This window comes from Pongo pygmaeus, chromosome 2 (genome assembly GCF_028885625.2).
Source record: "Pongo pygmaeus isolate AG05252 chromosome 2, NHGRI_mPonPyg2-v2.0_pri, whole genome shotgun sequence".
NCBI lineage: Eukaryota > Metazoa > Chordata > Mammalia > Primates > Hominidae > Pongo > Pongo pygmaeus.
Window position 1 is genome coordinate 115,177,487 of NC_085930.1, and position 23,687 is coordinate 115,201,173.

The 23,687-nt window shown below is 38.7% G+C and overlaps 1 protein-coding gene and 1 pseudogene across 3 annotated transcripts in view; one reads left to right on the forward strand and one right to left on the reverse strand.

Annotated features, from left to right (window-relative positions):
* Nucleotides 1-550: 550 nt before the first annotated feature.
* On the forward strand, nt 551-1,077 carry LOC129033633 (large ribosomal subunit protein eL20-like; annotated as a pseudogene).
* Nucleotides 1,078-2,082: 1,005 nt separating this feature from the next.
* The window catches only part of EXOG (exo/endonuclease G), a 28,845-nt gene continuing 7,240 nt past the window's right edge, over nt 2,083-23,687 (reverse strand). For all 3 annotated transcript variants that reach the window (XM_054482443.2, XM_054482442.2, XM_063662019.1), the window contains 3 exons: nt 23,553-23,629; nt 20,330-20,444; nt 2,083-3,975 (listed from right to left, as the gene is read on the reverse strand). In XM_054482443.2, coding sequence (XP_054338418.1) covers nt 3,514-3,975; nt 20,330-20,444; nt 23,553-23,629 — 654 coding nt within the window. In that variant the 3' untranslated portion in view covers nt 2,083-3,513. The remainder of the gene's footprint in view (nt 3,976-20,329; nt 20,445-23,552; nt 23,630-23,687) is intronic.

The window sequence follows — 23,687 nt, forward strand, 5'->3', positions numbered from 1 at the left end:
CCAGAGTTTGGAATTTCACAATAAAGATATCATCGAAGGTAGAGAGAAACTTGGGATGTGGGTTTCCAGCAGAAGAGCCTGTCCAGACTGGCACTTCCTCCACGGCTGCCTTTCCCTCAGACCAGGGACTGTCTGAGGGTAAAGAGAACAGAAGGGCAGAATCTCAGGCTCAGCCTATGCTGCATCTGAGTCCAGGATGATCAACAGCCACATTGAGGGCTGAAGCGGTATGACAGGAGAAAAATTCTAACCTCTAACCAATTATTTACATTTCAAGTTTGTTTGGGGGAACTCTTGATGAAAGTGTTGAGACAATTCAAATACCACTGTTACACACTAACAAACTTTTTCAAAGGTTGTCTGATGCGCAAATCATATAAATAAATAAATATAAATAAAAATGAGGACTGGCAGACTGCAACTTTGTATTACAAGCTCTTACCTCCATTTTCCACAATGACCAGGCAGCATCTTTCAAAAGAAATAAAAACCTAAGAAACTTTTATTGATCTGTCCTTTTGCAGGTGGCGGTGAGGGCGGACAGGACGCCATGAAGGCCTCAGGCACACTATGAGAGTACAAGGTGGTGGGTCACTGCCTGCCCACCCCCAAATGCCATACATTACCCCTCTACCACATGCGAATCTTTGCACCTAATCATGTCGTCGCCAAGTCCTGCTTCTGGTACTTGGTATCTCAGTTAAAGAAGATGAAGAAGTCTTCAGGAGAGATTGTTACTGTGGGCAGGTGTTTGAGAAGTGCCCCCTGCGGGTGAAGAACTTTGGCAACTGGCTGCACTGTGACACCCAGAGCAGCACCCACAACATGTGCCAGGAATACGGGGACCTGACCACCGCGGGTGCTGTCACCCAGTGCTACCAAGACATGGGTGCCTGGCACTGCGCCCAGGCCCACTCCATCCAGATCATGAAGGTGGAGGAGACCACAGCCAGCAAGTGCCGCCGGCCAGCCGTCAAGCAGTTCCACGACTCCAAGATCAAGTTCCTGCTGCCCCACTGGGTCCTGCACTATCAGCACAAGCCACACTTCACCAAGAGGCTGAACACCTTCTTCTAGGGGCAGGCCCTCACCCGGGTGTGCCCCAAATAAACTCAGAAATGCCCCAGTGAAAAAAAAAAAAAACTTTATTGATCTAAAAATAAGAGATTCTACCATCTAGGTGGAGAGGAATGAGCAAGAAGAGCATAAGAAGTAACTCCAAGGCTGCTGGCAATGCAGGTCGGCAGAACAGAGCAACAGGGGAAGGGAGTTGGGGGCCCGCCTCTAGAGATGGGCAGTAGGTACCTAGGACTTATCCCACAGAGCTGCCCACTCACACTCCTGGAGAAACACCCAGGCCACACCATCACCTCTCCATTGGGGAGAAAAAATAACAGATTGTTTGGTCACAGTGACATTTTGGCTCTACATCCCCGAGAAGAGGAGAACTGGCACAAGCTAATGGGGAACAGTGTGATAAAACAGAATGGTACTAATCAGGCTACTGTGTTCTGACCCCTCAACTTTTCTTTTTTACCCAAATAAAAGAGCAGAACAATGTCAATCACTATCATCTTATCTTTATCTTAAAGCCTTGGCATTTCTCTTAGAACAAACACACCACAAAAATCTTTCTTGTAATGCCACTCGGAAAAGACAGCAGTGGTATGTATGACAGATTCAGACAAGTTCTTATGCCCCAAGACGTTTTACTGACAATACGCAGGATAGCCCATGAAAGGACTCCGTGTAAACCCAAATCAAGAGATCTGGCTCAGAAAAACAGCCACAATTTCCCCCAGGAATGCTAAATGCCTTTGGACCTTTGGCCCACTATGCTAGGTAGACAAGCAGGCACAGAGGAAGCAAATAATAAGCTAGTGATTTTGTGGGCAGATCTTTTTCTTTTTTTTCTTTCTTTTTTTTTTTTTTTTGAGACAGGGTCTCCCTCTGTGGCCCAGGCTGGAGTCCAGTGGCATGACCATGTCCCATCGCAGCCTCGACCTGCCAGGCTCAAGCGATCCTCCTATCTCAGCCTCCCGAGTAGCTGGGACTACAGGTGTGCACCACCATGCCCAGCTAATTTTTGTATTTTTTTGTAAAGACAGGGTTTCATTATGTTGCCCAGGCTGGTCTCAAACTCCTGGGCTCAAGCGATCCATCCACCTCGATTTCCCAAAGTGCTGAGATTATAGGCCTAAGCCACCATGCCTGGCCGTAGACCCGTCATAGGTTTCTTAATCTTAAGAACAAAAAGCTCACCTGGAAAGCAAGAACACATCAATTTGGCAGTATCTGGTCACTAAAAGAACTGTATCTCTGGAGGCAAGCATGGGCTCTAATAAACCCCACAAAGTATTGCCGTCTAATTCCCAAATACTCCTGACTGTCTCTTTCCACAGAGCTAAGGAGGGTTCAATTCAAAGAACATTAAAGTCCCTTTGGCTTGCATAGCAGACGAGAAACCAAGGTCTTCTTGCCAAGCACGCCTCGGGCCCACAAATACCCATGGAAATAGGTATATATTTCTGAGTAAAAAGCCACCATCCATGTCAGAAAAGACGAATCTACCTCAGCTGTCTTTCTTCTCTTAGATCTGTCTGCCTCATACTTTGTGGATGACTACTTTGGAAAAGTGAAACTCAGGTAAGACACTAAGCTCTCTAAGCCTCAATTTTCTCACAGGTAAAATGGGGATAGTATATTTACCTCAGAGAGTCATTGTGAGACAACACATGTAAAGCACTGAGCCTAGTATATAGAACACATTTAATGAGCAGAAACTAGTTGCTGAGTGCTTCTACGTAGACAGAACTAGAGAAAAGAGCAGATTCATGAGAGGAGAAAGAGGAAACAAATATACAGTGCATGTGGACAGGAACTACATAGAAGATTTCTAAAAGCTGCCTCCAAGACCAATTCAGGTCCTAGGGGGAAAAATGTACAACACTGAGTTCTGAGAAGGCTGGGCAGATACATCAAAGACAATGCATGGTTTGGAAGCATGAAACTAAACAAATGTCTTCCCAATACTCTACATCCAGAGGGATACAAATGCAGTGTCATCTGTGGGCAGTCTTCCTGTTAACTTGACACAAGATCAGCCCTCCATCTGCAGGTGTCAAAGCTCCCTTAATAATTAGTTCCTGAGTCAAATATAATACTGACAAAAACACTGTAGATCTTTCATCTTTTGGGGGAATTTTTAGTCATAAATTTAGGATTCCATTGTTTCTTTAAAGCAAAGCCACTAGTAGCTGAGGGCGATGGTGTGTGCCTGTAGTCCCAGTTGCTCAGGGGGCAGAGGCAGGAGGATTGCTTAAGCCCAGAAGTTTGAGGCTATAGTGAGCTATGATTCCACCACTGCACTCCAGCCTGGATGACACAGCGAGACCACATCTCTTAAAGAGAAAAATTTTTTAAAAAGCAAAAAGCAAAGCCACTAAAATATGTTAGCCTAAAGAGGGCATGCCTGCTTCATTACAGATGGTATGACACATCTTGAGATAAAAACTAGGATGGCTTTCTTGTCTGGGTTCCTGAGTGCTCTTTAGCTTTGAGTTCTTCTAGCTTCTTCTCATAGCGACTCATAAAGTAATCATCTGGTTCAATCTCTGCATTCTTCAAGTTTTCCATGATCTTTTCCAGTCTGAGCACTGATCGGGCTCCTTCAATCTTTCTTGTACTCAAGTACAAGGTGAACTCCTGGAAATTCAGGAGCTTACAGGTGTCCACAGAGCAGATATTCCGGATATCACTAGTTCTATCCAAATGAGGAAAAAACACCAGTCCTGACAACTTCTCTAGGTCCTGGAGGCTCACTTGGAATTCAGTTAACTGGGGCTGGAAGCCGATGGCTTCATTGGGTACCACAAAGGCCCCTAGCGCCAGTGGTTCGGTAGATACTGAGCTTCTGCGGGCCAGGATTACCTTATAAAGGTGTGAGGGGACTGCCACGTTGTCCTTGCCAATCACCTAAAAACAAAGCAGCCATATTAGTGATGCCAATTTGTGCTAACAGTTCGCAAATTTTTTCTGAAAAAAACTTATTTAATGCATTGCTGAAATGTACTTATAAGCCATCCCACTCTGTTCTAATAAATTTAAATTCAACTGCCAAAAATAATAAACTGACTCAAGAGATTCACATACAAGATGAGTATCTAACAGGTCAATTCTGATCACATTCTTTAAAATAATATAACCCCAGGTGAGGCACAGTGGCTCATACCTGTAATCCCAGCACTTTGGGACGCCAAGGCGGGCGGATCACTTGAGGTCAGAAGTTCAAGACCAGCCTGGCCAACATGGTGAAACCCCATCTCTACTAAAAAAAAATACAAAAATTAGCTGGGTGTGGTGGCAGGTGCCTGTAATCCCAGCTACTTGGGAGGCTGAAGCAGGAGAATCACTTGAACCCAGGAGGCAGAGGGTGCAGTGAGCCGAGATTGCACCACTGCACTCCAGCCTGGCCGACGGAGCAAGACTCCATCTCAAAAAATAAAAATAAAATAATGCCAACCCAAAGATCAGGGGTCACAGTCTCTGTTCTGTTTGTAGGACAAAGGACAAAGGAATGCCATGAGTGAGTCCTGGTTTTTTAATAGACAAGAAAAGCTGTCATTTTCTCTTTATCTCATAATCAGAACTTCTGGTGCTCCAAACATTCAAAGGTCAAAACTGCAGGCTTGGGTACTCCCAGCTCTAGAAATGAAAACATGGCCTTAGTTTATGAAATTCACTAGGGAACTAAACAGATAGCCCTTAGAGAAGCAGCCAGGTGTCAAGTCAACATTACCATCTCCAGGATCACTTCAATTAGGGCTAATTTTTAAAGTTAAATTACATAAATGTAAATGCTGTTTGCTCTGAGTTTTGCACATCCTTGGGCTTGTGATCAAAGAACTTCTAAATATGTTGTCATATCAAACATTTTGGAAAGGTATCCAAACAATGAAGAAGCCAGAGCCAGGGTCAGGCCTAGAAAACATAAATTAGTTGTGTGGTTTGGCTGAAATTAATGAAATAACATTATTACTAAACCTTTTCAAATTTCCTTCCAATTGGCATCTGGGCCAGGTGCAGTGGCTCATGCCTGTAATCCCAGCACTTTGGGAGGCCAAGGCAGGCCAATCCCCTGAGGTTGGGAGTTTGAGACCAGCCTGACCAACATGGAGAAACCCCATCTCTACTAAAAATACAAAATTAGCTGGGCGTGGTGGCGCATGTAATCCCTGCTACTCGGGAGGCTGAGGCAAGAGAATCGCTTGAACCTGGGAGGTGGAGGTTGCAGTTAGCCGAGATTGTGACACTGCACTCCAGCCTGGGCAACAAGAGCGAAACTCCATCTCAAACAAAACAAAACAAAAAGGCTTTTTTGAAAAAGAAAATACTCAACATCTATTTACTTAATAGTCCCCAATAACTGACATAATCCAACTAAAATATGCTCATTGGTATTACTGCCCCTCCCGGGCCCTTCCCTGGTAAGAGTCAGTTTTCTTTCCTGATCAGACAGCTCTGCCTGCAGCAAGATTCGTTCTTGTGAGCCCAAATAAGGCAGAGACACGACAGCTACAAAGGAGGTTTCTTTTCTCCTTTTTTCAAGCTCCTACCTACATGGCACACAGCCTGGGAACTCCATGGCCATCTGCTGTCTGTCACACATGAAGGTCCCACTGCCAAGACCAATTGTAGAGCTTCAGGGAAGACCCATGCACGGGAATGATTTCCAAAACCAACTGTCTTCGAAGTTACTGAAAGTGGTTGGTCAGGGTGTGGTGTAAAGTCTATGAAACTATGTGCTACAAACATAAAATCCCCATTTCACCCCAAAAATTCATTTATGCAGCTGGGAAGATAAACATACTCTTCAAAGCAAAAAATATACTGAGGGAGAACCCTATGGAAGTCCACAATTAACTCACAAATCACCAAAAGATGTTAATTCAACAATGCAGCTCAGAGGTCCTGTGCCTGGCATTGCTGGAAATACAGAAAAGAATATGCTTTAAAGTATATGCAGCTGGTGCCTCCACTCAAGAAACTTACCACCTAGAGTGGGAACCAAGACCTACAGCTTTCACTACAGGTAGAATGTGATTAGGTACCAATACAAAGCCCAAATAACAGCACGAAGGGGATTCAGGGGAAGCTGGGGACCAGAACTGAGGGCACAGATGCAGCTGAGCCATAGTTTGCAAAGAGGAAGAAGGTGAAAGGGGCTTCAAGTATTCCAGGTGCTAGCTAGGAATCCAACAGTTAAACAAAGTCTTTGTGCCACCTTGTGGACGTTCCCCATCACTGCAGTACAGTCCAAGAACATTCACTTGATTTTCTCTCCTCATGGACTCCTTGTCTACAAACAAACGGCAATTTTCAAATATAATTAACATGCCCATTGCTGCCATGCAGAGCTAATCAGGCTCGTAAAATTCCAGCCAAAAGCAAAGACGTTGGACATTTTAAGTTCTACAGCTTTACTTTATGCAAATGTACCATTTCTACAGGTGTTTAAAAACTCTTAGAATTGCTAGACGACCTCCATTCTACTTTTGAGAAACCTCATGGAAACAGAAATTCCTATCAGGAATCACAGGTGTGATCCTTCTACCCATGACCTTCTCACACTATTTCAAGGGGGTAAAATACTATCCCTAGAACTAAGGAGAAAAATAAAAACTTAGCTACTCACTAATCTCTTTTCTCATTCAGTCTGCTTTGTTCTTAGGAAGCAAACATCTTTAATCTGTCTAATATAGGGACAGGTCCTAGTTGGATATTCAGAAAAACCCACTGTTTCTTCCTTGAATTTAAGACAATTTTTTAAAACAATCAATCGTAAAATATTTTAGAGCTGTCTCTTTAAAGACAACTCAATCTACATAATAAATTTTTTCTACTTTTGGAAAAATTGGGAGACTTCCAGAAATGTTTCTAAACACTACTAGAGGTTCGGTGGACTGGAAGCCCAGAGACCTTCAAACCTGGCTTTGCCACTAAGCTGCAAGTCGTGTCCACCCATTTCTTGTTTCTTCATTTATAAAATACGTAACAGCCATCCCCATGGGTGGATTGCTATTTTTTATTTTATAAATGCCTCTCTCGTAGCATTGTTATGAAGATACAATGACATGTTAGTTAAAAATTTTTCAAAATCTCCAAGATCTATGTAAAAAGCTGTTTTGTAGTGGACATCATTCAAAAGATACAACGGCATCTGGTACAAAAGATGGTTTTACAGAGGGATGGGGGCGGGAGAAACGTATAATCAAGCAAGATTAGACTAGTTACAGGTCAGCAATGGGGTTTCAGGAGGAGAAAGCAACTTGGGCACAAATAATGTCTATAACAAAGGACTCAAAGGCTTAACACAAACCAAGTCTAATTAATCAGTGAGTCAGCAAACAACCCTTTTCATGTAAAGATTTAGGTATAAAAATATTTTGCAAAGGAAACCCTTGCTGCTGTTAAATTTCCAAGAAGCACTGAACTCTACGCAAGACTGTAGCAAAAATTGGAAGTCAACTGGGAGTTAACTAGAAAATACAGTACATAAGCTGGCACTCATTCGCAACCTGAAGCTAGTTTTCTTATATGCTGGCCTAAGCTTGTTTCCTTCCATCCAAGAGACAGAAATGACAATTTGCCACCACCACCTGTGCCACCCAGACCCAGGAGAGACCCAAAACAAACAATACCCACAATAAGCCTGCCATTTGTAAGGTCATACATACTGTAAATGTACCTCCAATAAAATATTAAGCAGCATCAAGAGGAAAAAATATGTACCTGCTGGAATTAGACAGATATATTTGGTTACATTCCCCTGGTAAGACAAAAAAAGAAACTCCAAAAATAAAACTAGAGGGACAGATCAAGAGACCAAGCCCTTAAAAAGTCATGCCGATCAAGTGAAAGAAAGAAACCATGGGAGTTTGATAAACAGCAAATCCGAACCTGAGCGGGAGAAGGAACATGAAAAGTGAGGGAGTCACAAAGTGTGGTAAAGTCAACAAGAATGTGGTCGCCCCCTGTGTTATCTATAAAGCCTCAGCAGATGCTTGTGTGGCAGCACAAACCCTGGAAGATGGTACTTCTCACACTGGGTTACGTGTTCCAGGCCAAAGGGTAGGAGCCTACTAAGTCACAGTAAAACAAGCACCCTCTTTCTAGGCTGTCAATAGTACTTGAAAATTTAGGGTGAGGGTAGGGAGACAACCAGTAAAATAATTTAACTTTCATTAAAACAAATAGATATGGAAATGAACAAAAGCTTTCCCTAAATATAAAGCAAGAGACTTAAAAAAAAATATTACTCCCCTATCACTTCAAATGATGTCTCAAGACTCCTGAGGGCATTTTCAATTTCCTCCCCTTTAGGGTTAGTATAATGGAAGTTTGCAAAGTGCTGTTATAAAAGAACACAGATTGTTAAATATTTCTAACATTACCACCATCACTGAGTTCTAAAATCTGAAGCTCACTTTCTTGTCAGACCATTTATAATGTCCAAACCAGAATCTTCAGGTATGTTTCACTTGTCTGGAATCAACTTCTTGAAACAGGAACATCAGAGAAAGCACAGGGATGACCTCAGCTATATAATAAAGGGGGTGATTCTGATTAGAACTGTCAGATGACTCACTTCTGATAAAATCACTGCTACGAATCTTCCCTTAGGCTCATATTCACTCAAGTTCTATGATGATGTGATCCTTTCCTACATATTCTAACAGACATTTCTGCCTGGCTATAAGGAATCCTCCGCTTGGCCCATTTTCTGTTATTTTTGCATGCTAGCAAGTATCACTTGTAACTCCTCTCTCCATCCACATCATCTTTTATTATCTGCTAACCTTAAGCTTTTGTATATGAACAGCACAGCAATTCATTTACTATAAACTTGAGCGCTTCAAAGAGTAACACTGTGAATGACTGGCAATTGTCAGACAGACCCATGTTTGGATATCCTCTTTGACAATTATAAGCTATATGCCTGAGACTCGATCCTTAAAGCCTTGATTTCCTTGTCTATAAAAGAAAATGGTCACTACTTTTTTTGTAAGGGTGTAGTGAAGATTGAATGAGATGCATATATAAAGCTACTTACATACTGCCTGGTATACCTGGCCCTCAAGAAATGCCAGTTCATTTGCTTTACTTCCCCCAAAGTAAAAACACATATATGCTTCATTGCCTGGACAGAAAACTAAATAAACCCTTTTATTGGGTACAACTTCCTAAAATAAGGTTGAGTATAGTTGTAAGCAAGCAGTAAATATTAAATGGCTAGATCTGAGAAAACAGAACACTTTCCAAGCACTCTGAATTGCCGTATGTAATTGCAAGACATTGCCTTGAAAGCGGGAATTCGTGATTCAAATTATTCGTTGCTTGAGAGAAACAGACCAGTCTCCAGAACTGGGCAATGCTGGGTCCCCTTTCCCAGAATAATTAAAGGACATCATTTTATCCATATTTGTTTTATAATTAATTGCCTACTTTTCAAAGGCCCTGCTTGCTAGAAAATTATCTTGAAATTCTTGCCTGAACTTTTTAGCTGGTCATTTGAAGTTTCTGCCACCAGGCCCCAAACTTTCCTTTTATTTTTGTCTCCTTCCCTACATGAACACTCTAACTTTAACTGTTTTCTCAGCATATATCCTATCTCTTCTCATCTCTTCACCTTGCCTAGGTAGACCTCACATGTCTGTATTTCTTAACCAAATTCTCCCAAGTTTATAGATACGTGTGTGTGCATATATATAAAAATTTGGGCCCAACTAAATTCTTGGCAAGAATTTCAAGATAATTTTTCCAATTTATTTTACTAACAAACTATATTTTGCTTTCATCTAATAGATACACCAAAGATTTTTAGGTTTAAAATTCTACCTGAAATAAAGTTTGATATGAAATATAATGCCAAATCTAATAAAAGGAGTATTATTATGGAGATATTTGTTAGTGAAAAACATAAATATATAAAAGTAGATGTCAGTTTGATATGCTTCTGAGAAAACTGAAAAACCATACGCTTCTCCAGAAATATGGATTCCTGGAGTCAATATTCAACTTTACATATACATACACAACGTACAAACACAGTGAACTGCTTTCCTAATGACCAGTGTCTGTCAATCCCTGTTTTGAAATACAAGAACACAGAAAGCAGAGGAGAAAGGCCTTCTCAACAGTGAGCCACTAAAGGCAATGGAATCCATGTACTATGAGCTTTGGGGCTCTCTCCATCCACTATAAAAGGCTAAAAATAAATGTGGTGAACATACCTGACAAACCAAACAGCAAAGCAAGCACTCAAGAATCAATCTGAATTGCTGTCCAGATCTTGGTTTCTAAACATCAATCTCCACTAAAAGGATCCAGTGCTCCTTGGAGAAATGGCCGATGGCCAAGATGAACATGGAACATAGCCTTATGCCAGAAAGCAGGAAATGCTAAAAAATGATGAGGATGCATCAAAAGGACACAGGAGACACCTGAAGGGGCTCCCACTGGCTAAATCTGGGGCAATTTGAGCATCAAAATGAACAATCACAGTAAACATTAAAACTCTTTGAATAAAAATAAATCTGTGAGTCTACACTGATAACAAGGAAAAGCTCTAACAGTGGAATGTCAACTAATAAACGAAGGAGTAAGAATTAGAAAGTCATCATTTAGCAACTATCATAGTAATACCTAATCCAGGCAAGAAATTATCAATGGGTGCTAAAACTATTGAGTGAAAGTTTGAAGAGGAAAAAGATGCTTACATTGCCTCAAAGTATTTCCACAGATTACTTATAAATTCCAAAGGGGGAAATGGTGAAAAAACCTGGTAGACACCACCTTAACCAAGTAAAGTTAAAATCATCAATAATCAGACAAACTGATATTATGCACCTCCTGATGCGATGCACTGAGAAGGACACAAGATCACTGCTCCTACATTCTGCCAAAAACATAACGAATCATGAGCAAACAACGGACAAACCCAAAGGAGGGACACACTGTAAAACAACTGGCCCATACTCTTCAAAAATATCAAAGTCATTCAAGACAAAAGGCTGAGTCAGAAGCTAGTTCAGATTAAAGGAGACTACAGAGACATGACAACTAAATGCAATGCTCAATCCTGGTTGGATACCGAATCAGAAAAAAAAAAAAAAAAAAAAAAAACACAGTATAAAGGATATTATTGGGTAATTTGTAAAATTTGAATATGGACTAAATATTAGGTAATATTTCTATATGTTGTTTCATGAATTTGATTATTATTCTGTGGTTACATGACAGAACGCTTAGGAGGAAAGGAACACGATATCTGCAACTAACTCAAATGGTTCAGAAAACAAAAACAGGGGTATGCCTATCTATATGGGGGAGCACAAATGTGGCAGTGTTAACAACTAGTAAATCTAGGTGAAAGATACAGGGGAGTTCTTTTTATTGTTCTTATAACCTTTCTATAAATTTGAAATTATATCCAAATAAAACACTAAGAAATATTAACCTGCTAAAAGCAAAGAGAAAAAAAATTAACCTGCTTTGCAAAAAACTAATAAATATATATTAAAGTAGGGTTTCCAGTTGAAAAAGGCAAACAACACGGGTTCTTGGTCCTCTCCTCCGCAAATTAAAAGGAAAATACATATATATATATGGATATCCATATATATATTCCATATAAATATGTGGAATGGCAGTAAAAAGGTATAAAAGTGCTGAAAAATGACAGAGTAGTGCATTAGTGGACTAAGAACTACCGTGAACTTCTGGAAGATGAAAGATGGATGTGATGACATTGTTAAGATAAAACAAACAGGAAAAAGCCAAAGCTGATATTAATATTTTTACCTCCCCTTAAGTAGTACTCCAGCAAATAAAGGGTATCAAAATCAAAGTGTGTGACTGAAAAAAATTCATCTGCAGAATTACCGTACAACTCACAAAAGTAGCAGGCCTTTGTTTTGCCTTCATATGAGGCTAGAAAAATACTAGCCTTGCTCCCTCACTTCACTTAGGCTTCTGCCCTATCTCACTTCCCCTTGTCTTTCTTTCCCACTCTAATACAATCCTTTACCGTGCTTTATATTTCTACGAGGCATTTTACTTACTACGTATCTCCTCCACTATAATGCATGCTCCATGAGGGTACTCTTTTCTGCCTTGTTTACTGCTGTATCAGAAGCACCCAGAACAGCACCAGGTACCTAGTAAAAGCTTAGTTAAGTCTCTGTTGAATAAAAGGAAGGAAAGAAGAAAGGGAATGAAGGAGAAAGGGAAGGAGGGAGGAAACAAGTAATCCAAATTAAAACAGAAAGTCAGAGGGCTCCAAGAATATATTTTCACGAAAAAACTAATTTACCTTTTTAAAAAATCATATGATGATATGCTTAAATCACCTCAATTATCTGAATTAGAAAGTAAAAACATACTCCATTTTTAAAAAGAGCAATTATAATACACTGCCACCCTTACCTTCCACTTCTCAGTTTTTCTGTTGTTTGTGGTAATACTTCTCTCTCAAGTGGCACAGATTTAATGATATAGAATTATATCTACTTCCTGATAGGTCCAAACATACTACATACACACTTATAATAATATAAATGCTAGTTAAATATTTTCCAATAGATCTTGGATTACAAACTCAAAGACCAACAAGGGCTAGACAGGAAATGTAAATGAGTAAAATTGGGCAGGTAAAGACTACAGTGAATTAAAGATGTGTGTTCAATCTAAGGAGAAGGTTGATACTCTTGTCTAGTAAATTGGCTGCCTATGCGAGTATATGCCAACTGTTACGGAGTCATCTGATTTAAGAGAAGCTAAAATCTGGGTTTATGTGAAATCTCCCAATTATTAAACATTATCAACTAATTAAAAAATAACATACAGTCAGGTGTGGTGGCTCACGCCTTTAATTCCAGCCCTTTGAGGGGTGGAGGTGGGAGGACTGATTACTTGAGGCCAGGAATTTAAGGCCAGCCAGGATAACATACTGAGACCCCCACCTCTACAAAAAAGAAACTTAAAAATTAGCTGGGCGTGGTGGTGCATGCCTGTAGTCATAGCTACTTGGTAGGCTGAAGTGGGAAGATCTCTTAAGCCCAGAAGATAAAGGTTACAGTGAGCTACGATCTTGTCACTGCACTCCAGCCTAGCAGACAGAGCAAGACCCTATCTCTATGAAAAACTTAAAAATATATATATATATACCATATGGGCCAAATAAAATACCTCTATGGGCTGGACTTGCCATAAGAGGCCTCAGTTTACAAACTCTGCTACAGGCAAAACTCAGACTACATTATCGTTAGCAAACATAAATGTAAATGCTACAAACCTTGACAAGTATAAATGATAGATCAAGATTAAAGGTTCAAGTATATTATGTAAAGTATATGATGCAAAGTTTACCAACAGAAGAACTCAAATTAAGTATATATGACTAGCAGAGTATGGTGTAGTGCAAGAAGTAAACAATAAATTTCATAATTTTATAGAGATAAATTAACTGTTAATAAGTGACAGGTCACAAGTTAAAAATATATTTTAGTGCTCATTATTCTGAGATATAGAAATAAGCGCCAGAACAAATAAAAACTAGACAGTGGGATAAGGAATATAAGTGAGACTTCACCTTTTCATCCTGCTTTGTACTGTTTGAATTTCATTACAATGTCATATACTTCCACAATCATGTTTTAAGATTTAGCATTTTTATCATTATGTACATATAATTGCATAATTTAAAAAATTTTTAAGTTTAAATTCGAGGAAAGATAGTTTGCCAATTATGACTTTAATGTCATGACCGAAAAAAAAGCATCAAGACTAAATCATGTTTAATATAAGTATCTAATTTCACAACTCCTAACATAACATGAACTCACGAACTCAAAAGCATCGACTTAGAAGACTACAAAAATTGTGCTTTAAAATTAATAAAGAGCCACCTGACTTTTGGGCTTCTGTAGGTAAGAAAGGAGAAATAAAAAAGAATCTTAGAAATCATAGGTTTATGAGTACATGCACCAAATAATACAAAAAACACTGGTCTTCATTCTTATGTTAGCCTCCAAAGGAGTAATAGTAGCTAACATCTACTGAACATTTCCTATGTGCTAACTACCAAACTAACAATGATACTAGCAACTCGGTGAGGTAAACACTACTAACCAAATATCACAGATAAAACTGAACTTTAAAGAAGTTAGGTCATTTTCCCAGGACCACATGCAAGCAAGTATCAAAGCAAAGATACAAGGCCAGATCTGACGTGAAATATGTGATTTTAACAACTATAACCACCCTGCCTTTCCTACTATTGCAAGGGAAAGGGATAAGCTCCAAGTTAAACACCAGAAATTTCTCCTGTGGTCTACTACCGGTAGGTCTGAACTTCCTTACTAATTCTAGTACTCTGTCCCATGCTTTGATAAGAACAGACATGTCAAATTAACACCCTTTATAATTTGGTCCAAATTTCACTTTATCTTGCAGATATTATTTGAAAAATTCCTTGATACAGGACTGTGAACATTCCCTAATTTCAGTATAAATGAAGTTTCCTTTTCTGTTCTTTTAATGTTATACCTTTTTTTATGGTTCCGAGGATTAGGAAAGTAACAACGTATACTTTCTCTGTCATGGTTTCTGTACTCCAGATAGACTGGTAGCCAACGCAATTGGAGGCAGAGAAACTCATTAGAGGCCTCTGCAATACTGCAGGTGTTCAGAGCTTTGGTATGTCTAAGTAAAAGTTATTTTAAAAAAAGAGAATTAATAAAAGTTGTTGGTTCAAAGTAATTAAGAGTGAGAGATGACTGCCAGGATGTGAAATACAGGAGAGGAAGAAAGTAATCAAGAATATAAGTTTGGAGCATGCCATTTACAATTCTGTATACCTTCCTCCCACATGACAGGTACTTGAAAATTTGCTGAACGGATGATTTACTGAACTAAAGATTTGCCAGCGTGAGCATGGATAGGTCCTATAAATTAATAGAGACATGGAAAACTAATGATATGAGCTTAGAAGCCCAGAATCTGAAAGAGAATACCTAAGACCAGCAAGTCTTTAAAATAAAAACAAGAAACAAGACTATTACTCAAAGTATACTCTTCAGGAAGCTGATCTTTTTTTTTTTTTTTTTTGTGGGAACAAGTATAGGTTTAATACAGTTCATGCAGAAATTTTGATCTAAAATTGCTTTTTTTTTAAATTATTATTATACTTTAGGTTTTAGGGTACATGTGCACAATGTGCAGGTTAGTTACATATGTATACATGTGCCATGCTGGTGCGCTGCACCCACTAACTCGTCATCTAGCATTAGGTATATCTCCCAGTGCTATCCCTCCCCCCTCCCCCGACCCCACAACAGTCCCCAGAGTGTGATGTTCCCCTTCCTGTGTCCATGTGTTCTCACTGTTCAATTCCCACCTATGAGTGAGAACATGCGGTGTTTGGTTTTTTGTTCTTGCGATAGTTTACTGAGAATTATTAAGCTGATAAGCAACTTCAGCAAAGTCTCAGGATACAAAATCAATGTACAAAAATCACAAGCATTCTCATACACCAACAACAGACAAACAGAGAGCCAAATCATGAGTGAACTCCCATTCACAATTGCTTCAAAGAGAATAAAATACCTAGGAATCCAGCTTACAAAGGACATGAAGGACCTCTTCAAGGAGAACTACAAACCACTGCTCAAGGAAATAAAAGAGGATACAAACAAATGGAAGAACATTCCATGCTCATGGGTAGGAAGAATCAATATCGTGAAAATGGCCATACTGCCCAAGGTAATTTACAGATTCAATGCCATCCCCATCAAGCTACCAATGACTTTCTTCACAGAATTGGAAAAAACTACTTTAAAGTTCATATGGAACCAAAAAAGAGCCCGCATTGCCAAGTCAATCCTAAGCCAAAAGAACAAAGCTGGAGGCATCACGCTACCTGACTTCAAACTATACTACAAGGCTACAGTAACCAAAACAGCACGGTACTGGTACCAAAACAGAGACATAGATCAATGGAACAGAACAGAGCCCTCAGAAATAACGCCGCATATCTACAACTATCTGATCTTTGACAAACCTGAGAAAAAGAAGAAATGGGGAAAGGATTCCCTATTTAATAAATGGTGCTGGGAAAACTGGCTAGCCATATGTAGAAAGCTGAAACTGGATCCTTTCCTTACACCTTGTACAAAAATCAATTCAAGATGGATTAAAGACTTAAATGTTAGACCTAAAACCATAAAAACCCTAGAAGAAAACCTAGGCATTACCATTCAGGACATAGGCATGGGCAAGGACTTCATGTCTAAAACACCAAAAGCAATGGCAACAAAAGCCAAAATTGACAAATGGGATCTAATTAAACTAAAGAGCTTCTGCACAGCAAAAGGAAGCTGATCTTGACTGACCTCACACGACTGATCATTATGACACTAAATAGGGTGAGGAGAGCTGATAGGTCTCTTTTGAAACTCTTCAAGGCTAGCTTGAACATGCTTGAGTATCATTTCACTGATAAACTATTGTAATATATCTTTTAATATTTTAAATATCTATATAATATTTAACATATAATTTTTAAATTCTGAATTAATTAAAAGCTTAGGATTTGTAAGAACAGCACAAAGAACTCCTTCCTTTATATCCTTCACTCAGATTTACCAATTGTTAACATTTTGTTCTATTTGCTTTATCACTCTCTTCTCTTTTCTCTACACTTTTTAAAAGTCACAGACACACCCTTTTACTCCTGAACACTTCAGGACATGACTTCCTAAGAGCAAAGATATTTACTTACATAATCACAGAACAATTTTAAAAATCAGGAAATTTAATACTGAAAATATACAATTATCTAATTTACAGGCCTCAAATGTTGCCAATTCTCCCAATAACATCCTTTTTAGCAACTTTTTTCTGGTCTAGGATCTAATCTAAGATCATACTACACATTTTGTTTGCATGACTCTTTAATCCATTAATCTAGAACAGGTAGTTTCTCGGCCTTTGTCTTTTATGACACTAAGACTTTTGTAAAGTAGAAGTCAGCTGTTTCACAGAATGTCCCTCAATTGGGGTATGCCTGATATTTTATCCTACTCAGTGCATCACACCAGGAAGTACAGCGTATCACTAAGTCCCATTACTAGCAATACTAAACTTGATCACTTGGGTAAGGGGATGTTTCTTCACTGTAAAGTTATTTCTTACTTTGTGATTAATAAATAATGTATGAGGAGATACTTTTAGACTATGTAAATACCCTATTCCTCATAAAACATTCACTCACTAGTTTTAGTTAGTGATGATTCTTGCCTGAATCAATTATGGTGATGTGTGCAAAATGATTTGTATAACTCTTTCATTCTTGCAAATTTATTAACTGACATTCTATGGTATGCAGAAGCTTTTCTTTACACCCTATGTATTTACATATTTATTGAGTATGGATTCTTATTTAATTCAATAGGTTTACAATCCATTTTATTTTGATATTCAGTAACACCAGATACAGTAAGTGGGAGCTCCTTCAAGCTGATTCACATGTCCTTCTGATATATCCCCACCATTTGTCTGAGCACTTCCTTGGCTTTCTGGCATATGATATTCCACTTTGTACTCTCCCTGTACCACCCCTTAAATCAGTCATTTCTCTAAGTGCTGAGTCTTTTCAGAAGGAGATGCTTTTTAGAAACCAATATCTGGGTCTCAAGATGAGCTCATTGCTAATGACATACCAATTCTTCTGGGCCTTTTCAGCAGAAAGAACTAGAAGATATATTTTTATCAGTTCTATTTTTAAAAATTATATCCAACTTAAGAAAAACAATACATTTTCCACTACAGCACTTGGGCAACATACACTTTACAGAAATAGCCACACAAAAATATATATAGTGAAATGCTTGTAATTATTGGTTAATTTTTCCTTTTAAACATTGAACAAATTTTTGTTCTACTACACAGTAGGCTAGTGATATAAATTTTTCAATTTTATAAAAACAAAGCACAAATAAAACTGTAATTTAACCACTTAAGATATACAAGGCAAAGCTAGAAGAGCGTCTTTTCTGATATAAAATAAACAGGATTTAACAAAGACCAAGAATAATTAATATTTGAAAAATAATACAGAGGGCTTTAAGCCTTTTTTTCTCCTAAGACTATAAAATATACTAAAATTAAATGAGCAAGTTAATCAGAGGAGAGAAATTAATCTGAGAGGAGAGAAATTAAATGAATTCATTTTAAAATACTAATTCCTTTGACTTCCTTCACTCCCATATCTACTGGAATTTTCCAAGGGTGTACGAATCCTTGAAAACAACTACTCTATCATTTCCACTTAACAAACAGAAGTAGTTGGGTCATAATTTTGTGTGGAAAAAGAGAAAGTGGGCTATTCATATGGACCTATACAAATCCTTGGATGCTTGGACATTACTGCACATCTGATCTAGACAAGCTGATAATAAGCAAGTCAAATGGACAGAATATACTCTAAAAGTTTTGTTTTTTTGGCGGGGGGGGTGGGGCGGTGGTTCCTCAATCTGTTCCTCAGGTTATTAAATTTTATCACAGACTTAAGTAATCATTTACCTAACCAGCATTTATTAAATATCTACTTTATTTCCAGATCTGAGCTAGGTGTTCCCTCCCCTCCTCTTTGGCCTTACTAGCAAGTCCTTCAGTGCTTCTTTTTACTCACTCTACCACCTCTTCTGCTTCACTCCACCTGTTCCCTATCCTCTGTAGGCCTCAGAGTATAACGTTTCAGCCACCCTCTTGGCAGAACCCTCAGGATATTTCTGCATGATAAGATTAAATGTTACGCTTTTTCCAAGAACATCTGCTCTTCAGGTATACCACTCTGTAAACTGCCAATATGGAAGGCTAGCTAAGGATTTCCCAGCAACATTAGATGTCTGAAGCTCTCACACCACTAATTACACTCTCCTATCTTTAATCTCTCTTTCTTTCGTCTATAAAAGTGCTCACATAGCTTGCATATTTAAAAAAAGAAGCTTCTAGAAGAAAAGCTTTTCTTCCCATTTATTCAACTCACTGTAACACTGTAATCTGGTTGTTTTTATTTTATTTTTATTTTTATTTTTATTTTTTTTGAGACGGAGTCTTGCTCTGTCGCCCAGGCTGGAGTGCAGTGGTGCCGATCTCGGCTCAATGCAACCTCCACTTCCTGGGTTCAAGCGATTCTTCTGCCTCGGACTCCCAAGTAGCTGGGACTACAGGCACACGCCACCACACCCAGATAATTTTTGTATTTTTAGTAGAGATGGGGTTTCACCATATTGGCTAGGCTGGTCTCGAACTCCTGACCTCGTGATCGCCTGCCTCGGCCTCCCAAAGTGCTGGGATTACAGGCGTGAGCCACTGCACCTGGTCTGCAATCTAGTTGTTATCCTGGAACTTCTCCCTCTTCCTCACTCAAACAAGTTATTTATTCATGGTTACTCCTTCCTGTGTTCCTCTATTATTCCTCACTCCAACTGCTTGTATGTCCTAACTCATCTCCTTGCCCCTAATCTCTCCTTCAAATGCTCCCTTTTCCCACCTATCTCTTTACACGCTGCTGCCAAAATACTCTTTATAAAACCTAAATATCACATTTCTCCCACGCTTAAAACAAATCTATGACTTCTTAGTGCCTACAAATTAAAACCCAAGTCTTCATCATAGAATAGAAAGTCGCATATTATCTCATCCGTCCACCTGTTGTTATGGAACTCTTCATCCCCCTTGAGCCACCCACACTGTTTTGTACCATAAGCTCCAATTTTTATGAATGATATATAAACCTCAAAACCCTGATGTTGACCACAAATGTCCTGTGCTCATCCTGCTCCATCCTCTGGAATCCTCAGGGTCCACTCCTGACTCTTATCTATCAAGGTATAGCTCAATATCACTTCCTCTTTTAAACACTCCTGACCCATATGAGTAGAGCCCATCAGTCCTTTCACAAGACCACACTGTGTGTGTTTACCTCTATTACAGCACGTCACACTTTAATGTAATTAATTGTTAACATCTGTTTTCCACTCTAAACTGTGAGTTCCTTGAAGTCAATAGTTGCTTTTATCCATCACTATATTCTCTATGCCTATGATTCCTAATAGGTGTTCAATAAATATTGTTGAATAAGTGAAATTAAAAAGTAGAATGCAAAATTTTTTTAAAATGATAAAAATAAAAATAAAAAGCAGAATGCAAAGTGAGATTATAATCTCATACAGATAACATAAACCTGACTATTAAACATCCTCACCTGGTAACTAACTATTTTCTTTCCATCGCTTCCAGTCTGAGGTAAGGTCAAAGGCCCAGATACCACCCAAACATCTTCAAACCTTTCTGTCAGCTCTCGACAGTACATTTCTATTCTGAAAAACAAATAAAAAAAGTATGATATTCTCACATATATACATGTAAGACAGCAGCAAATCATATCAATCCCTATGAAAGATACCAAGAAAAACTGCATTTGAGAAATAAACAAGAACATGGCACAAAACATTATAAGCATATAAACAATTATTTTCCCAGTTTGCTTACTGCACAGAAAAAACTTAAAAATCACATACACTAACAAAACTATCTACATTTTTCTTTGTGTGCACTCAGAGTACATTCTGGAATTCAAATTTCATGAACTTAAAACTTTTTTTAATGCCATAGTTCCCAACCAGCTTTCAAGAATTATATATCATTCGAACAAGATGATATACTTTATTTAACCATTCCTCTTGCAGGACAATTGGGCTTATGTTAACATTTCTTATATAATGCAACATTGTATCAATTCCTTAGGATAAATTTCAAAGACCAGAATTACTGAATGAATTTATTTTAAAGACTCGTCATCATATGTAAAACTAACATTTTTAATGGGGTTATATCAATTTACTCTATAAGCTCCAAAATACAACACAGCAGTTTCACAACAATCTTTATAATGCTGGGATTTATCATTTAAAATCTGTTTTTGTCAATTTACCAGATAAAAATGGCAAGTATTTTTTTTTTTTCTTTTTTTTAGACGGAGTCTCACTCTGTCACCCAGGCTGGAGTGCAATGGTGCAATCTCAGCTCACTGCAACCTCCACCTCCCAGGTTCAAGTGATTCTCCTGGCTCAACCTCCTGAGTAGCCAGGATTACTGGTGCCCAAATGGCAAGCAGTTGTAATATGTACTTTCTCACACTGCAGTTGGAAGAATTTTTTTTTTTTTTTTTTTTTTTTTTGAGATGGAGTCTCACTCACTCTGTCACCCAGGCTCAGCTCACTGCAACCTCCGTCTCCTGGGTTTAAGCGATTCTCCTGCCTCAGCCTCCCGAGTAGCTGGGATTTTAGGTGTGTGCCACCACACCCGGCTAATTTTTTTTTTATTTTTAATAGACACATGGTTTCGCCACGTTGCCCAGACTGGTCTCCAACTCCTGAGCTCAAGCAATCTGCCCACCTAGGCTTCCCAAAGTGCTGGCATTACAGGCATGAGCCACTGCACCCGGCCCACTTGGGAGAGATTTCTAAATGAGAGATAACAATGCATGTCCTCATTCCTCAGTTTCTTATCTAAAAAGTAAAATCCAATTATTTTTATAGGCTGGTATAAGTGCAGTGGTGTTTACAACTAATTGTTCACAACCAGTTACATACTTCTTTGTTCCTTCTCTACTCCCACTGCTTCACTTCACTGGCCTTAAAAAATTTTTTTTAAATTATTTTTTATAGCATGTATATATATGTCCAATTACAAGGTAAAGTTTTCCTCCCAGAAATTTATCTCTTGGGAAAAGAAAATGTTAAATGCTTCCACAGGTATGCGATCAGCAAATCCAGAATATGGAAAGTAAACTCTAGGACAAACATCCTAGATCTTCAACAGATAATTTGAATGGAGGAAAAAAAAAAAGAAAGGAAAACCTACAGATTAATAGGAACTAAAGAGATATATCAACCAAATTTTTGTGTCTATCTTGTTTGAATCCTGGTTCAAACCAACCAACAACAACAAAAAATTAAAGACAACCAGGAAAATTTGAACACTGACTATAAAATTGGTAATAAAGAATTATTGTTAAATTCTTTAAGGGCATTAATAATACTGTGGTTATATTTTAAAAGAATCCTTATCTTCTAAATATATATAACGAAACATTTATGGATAAAATATCTGCAATCTGCTCAAAATAATCTGAGTGGGGCAAAGTGAGGGTATGTAGATGAAACAAATGTTGCCATGACTGATAACTGCTGAAGTCTCTCGGTGCAGGGTGCTCTCTTCATTATTTTAAACCACAAAGTACTATATGGGGAAAAACACAATAGCCTGAAAGAACCTCAAACTGTTAGTTTTAGATGCATAAAGAAACCACCTGACAGTGTCAGAAAAATGTAGAAGGCCCAGATTATTTTAGTTAGGTTCTATCAAAAACTGGTTAATAGTGGCCGTGCATGGTGGCTCATGCCTGTAATCCCAGCACTTTGGGAGGCCAAGGTGGGCATATCACGAGGTCAGGCGTTCAAGACTAGCCTGGCCAACATAGTGAAACCCCATGTCTACTAAAAATACAAAAATTAGCTGGGTGTGGTGGCGTGTGCCTATAATCCCAGCTACTCGGGAGGCTGAGGCAGGAGAATCGCTTGAACCCAGGAGGCAGAGGTTGTAGTGAGCCGAGATTGTGCCACTGCACACCAGCCCGGGCGACAGTGTAAGACTTTGTCTCAGAAAAACAAAAAACAAACAAACAAAAAAACTGGTTAACAGTTACATTAAACTATACCCCAACTTCTTTTAAGTTCAGGAACTTTTTTTTTTGAGACAGGGTCTTGCTCTGTTGTCTAGACTGGAGTGCAGTGGCACAATCACCACTCACTATACCCTCAAACTCCTGGGCTCAAGTGATTCTCCCACCTCAGCCTCCTGAGTAGCTGGGATTACAGGCATGGACCACCACACTTGGTTAATTTTTTAAATTTTTAGTAGAGACAAGGCTTCACAATGTCCCAGGCCAGTCTCAAACTCCTGGCCTCAAGCAATTCTGCCTCGGCCTCTCAAAGTGCTGAAACTATCGACATGAACCACTGACCCTGGCCTAAAGCTCAGGAGCTCTTGAAATACAAAACTGTTTTTTTAAAAAAGCTAAGAAATATTGGAATACAAGAGAAAATAATAGTGTTCACTAAACACACTCAAAAAAGATGCTGCCTCAATAATTAAGATTATTATTTTGAGTCATTTCTTTCAAAACTTGACTTTTGAACAGCGGCAAACATGATCAAAAAGGCAGGCTATGTTTTGAAGTCTGATATTCTGTAGAAGACTGTACTCCCAAAACACAGCAAAGAAAACTGGCCCAAAGTACTTACCTTCAGAGGCTTAGCTTTTGAAAAACAAAGACAGAAACAGCTAATAGGCACATCAGTACATTCTCCTGTCACTTCATTTATCTTCCATAGAATCATGTTTCTAAAACTCTCATCCCTCACCTGTTCCAATATCCAGAATTATTATCAACATCCTGAGGCACAATGTTAGAAAGGTAAAAGGTTTCAGCCATGGCTTTCTGTAAAGAAAGAAACATAGTAACTTGCACTGAAATGCTTTCCCCTTTAAAAGATATT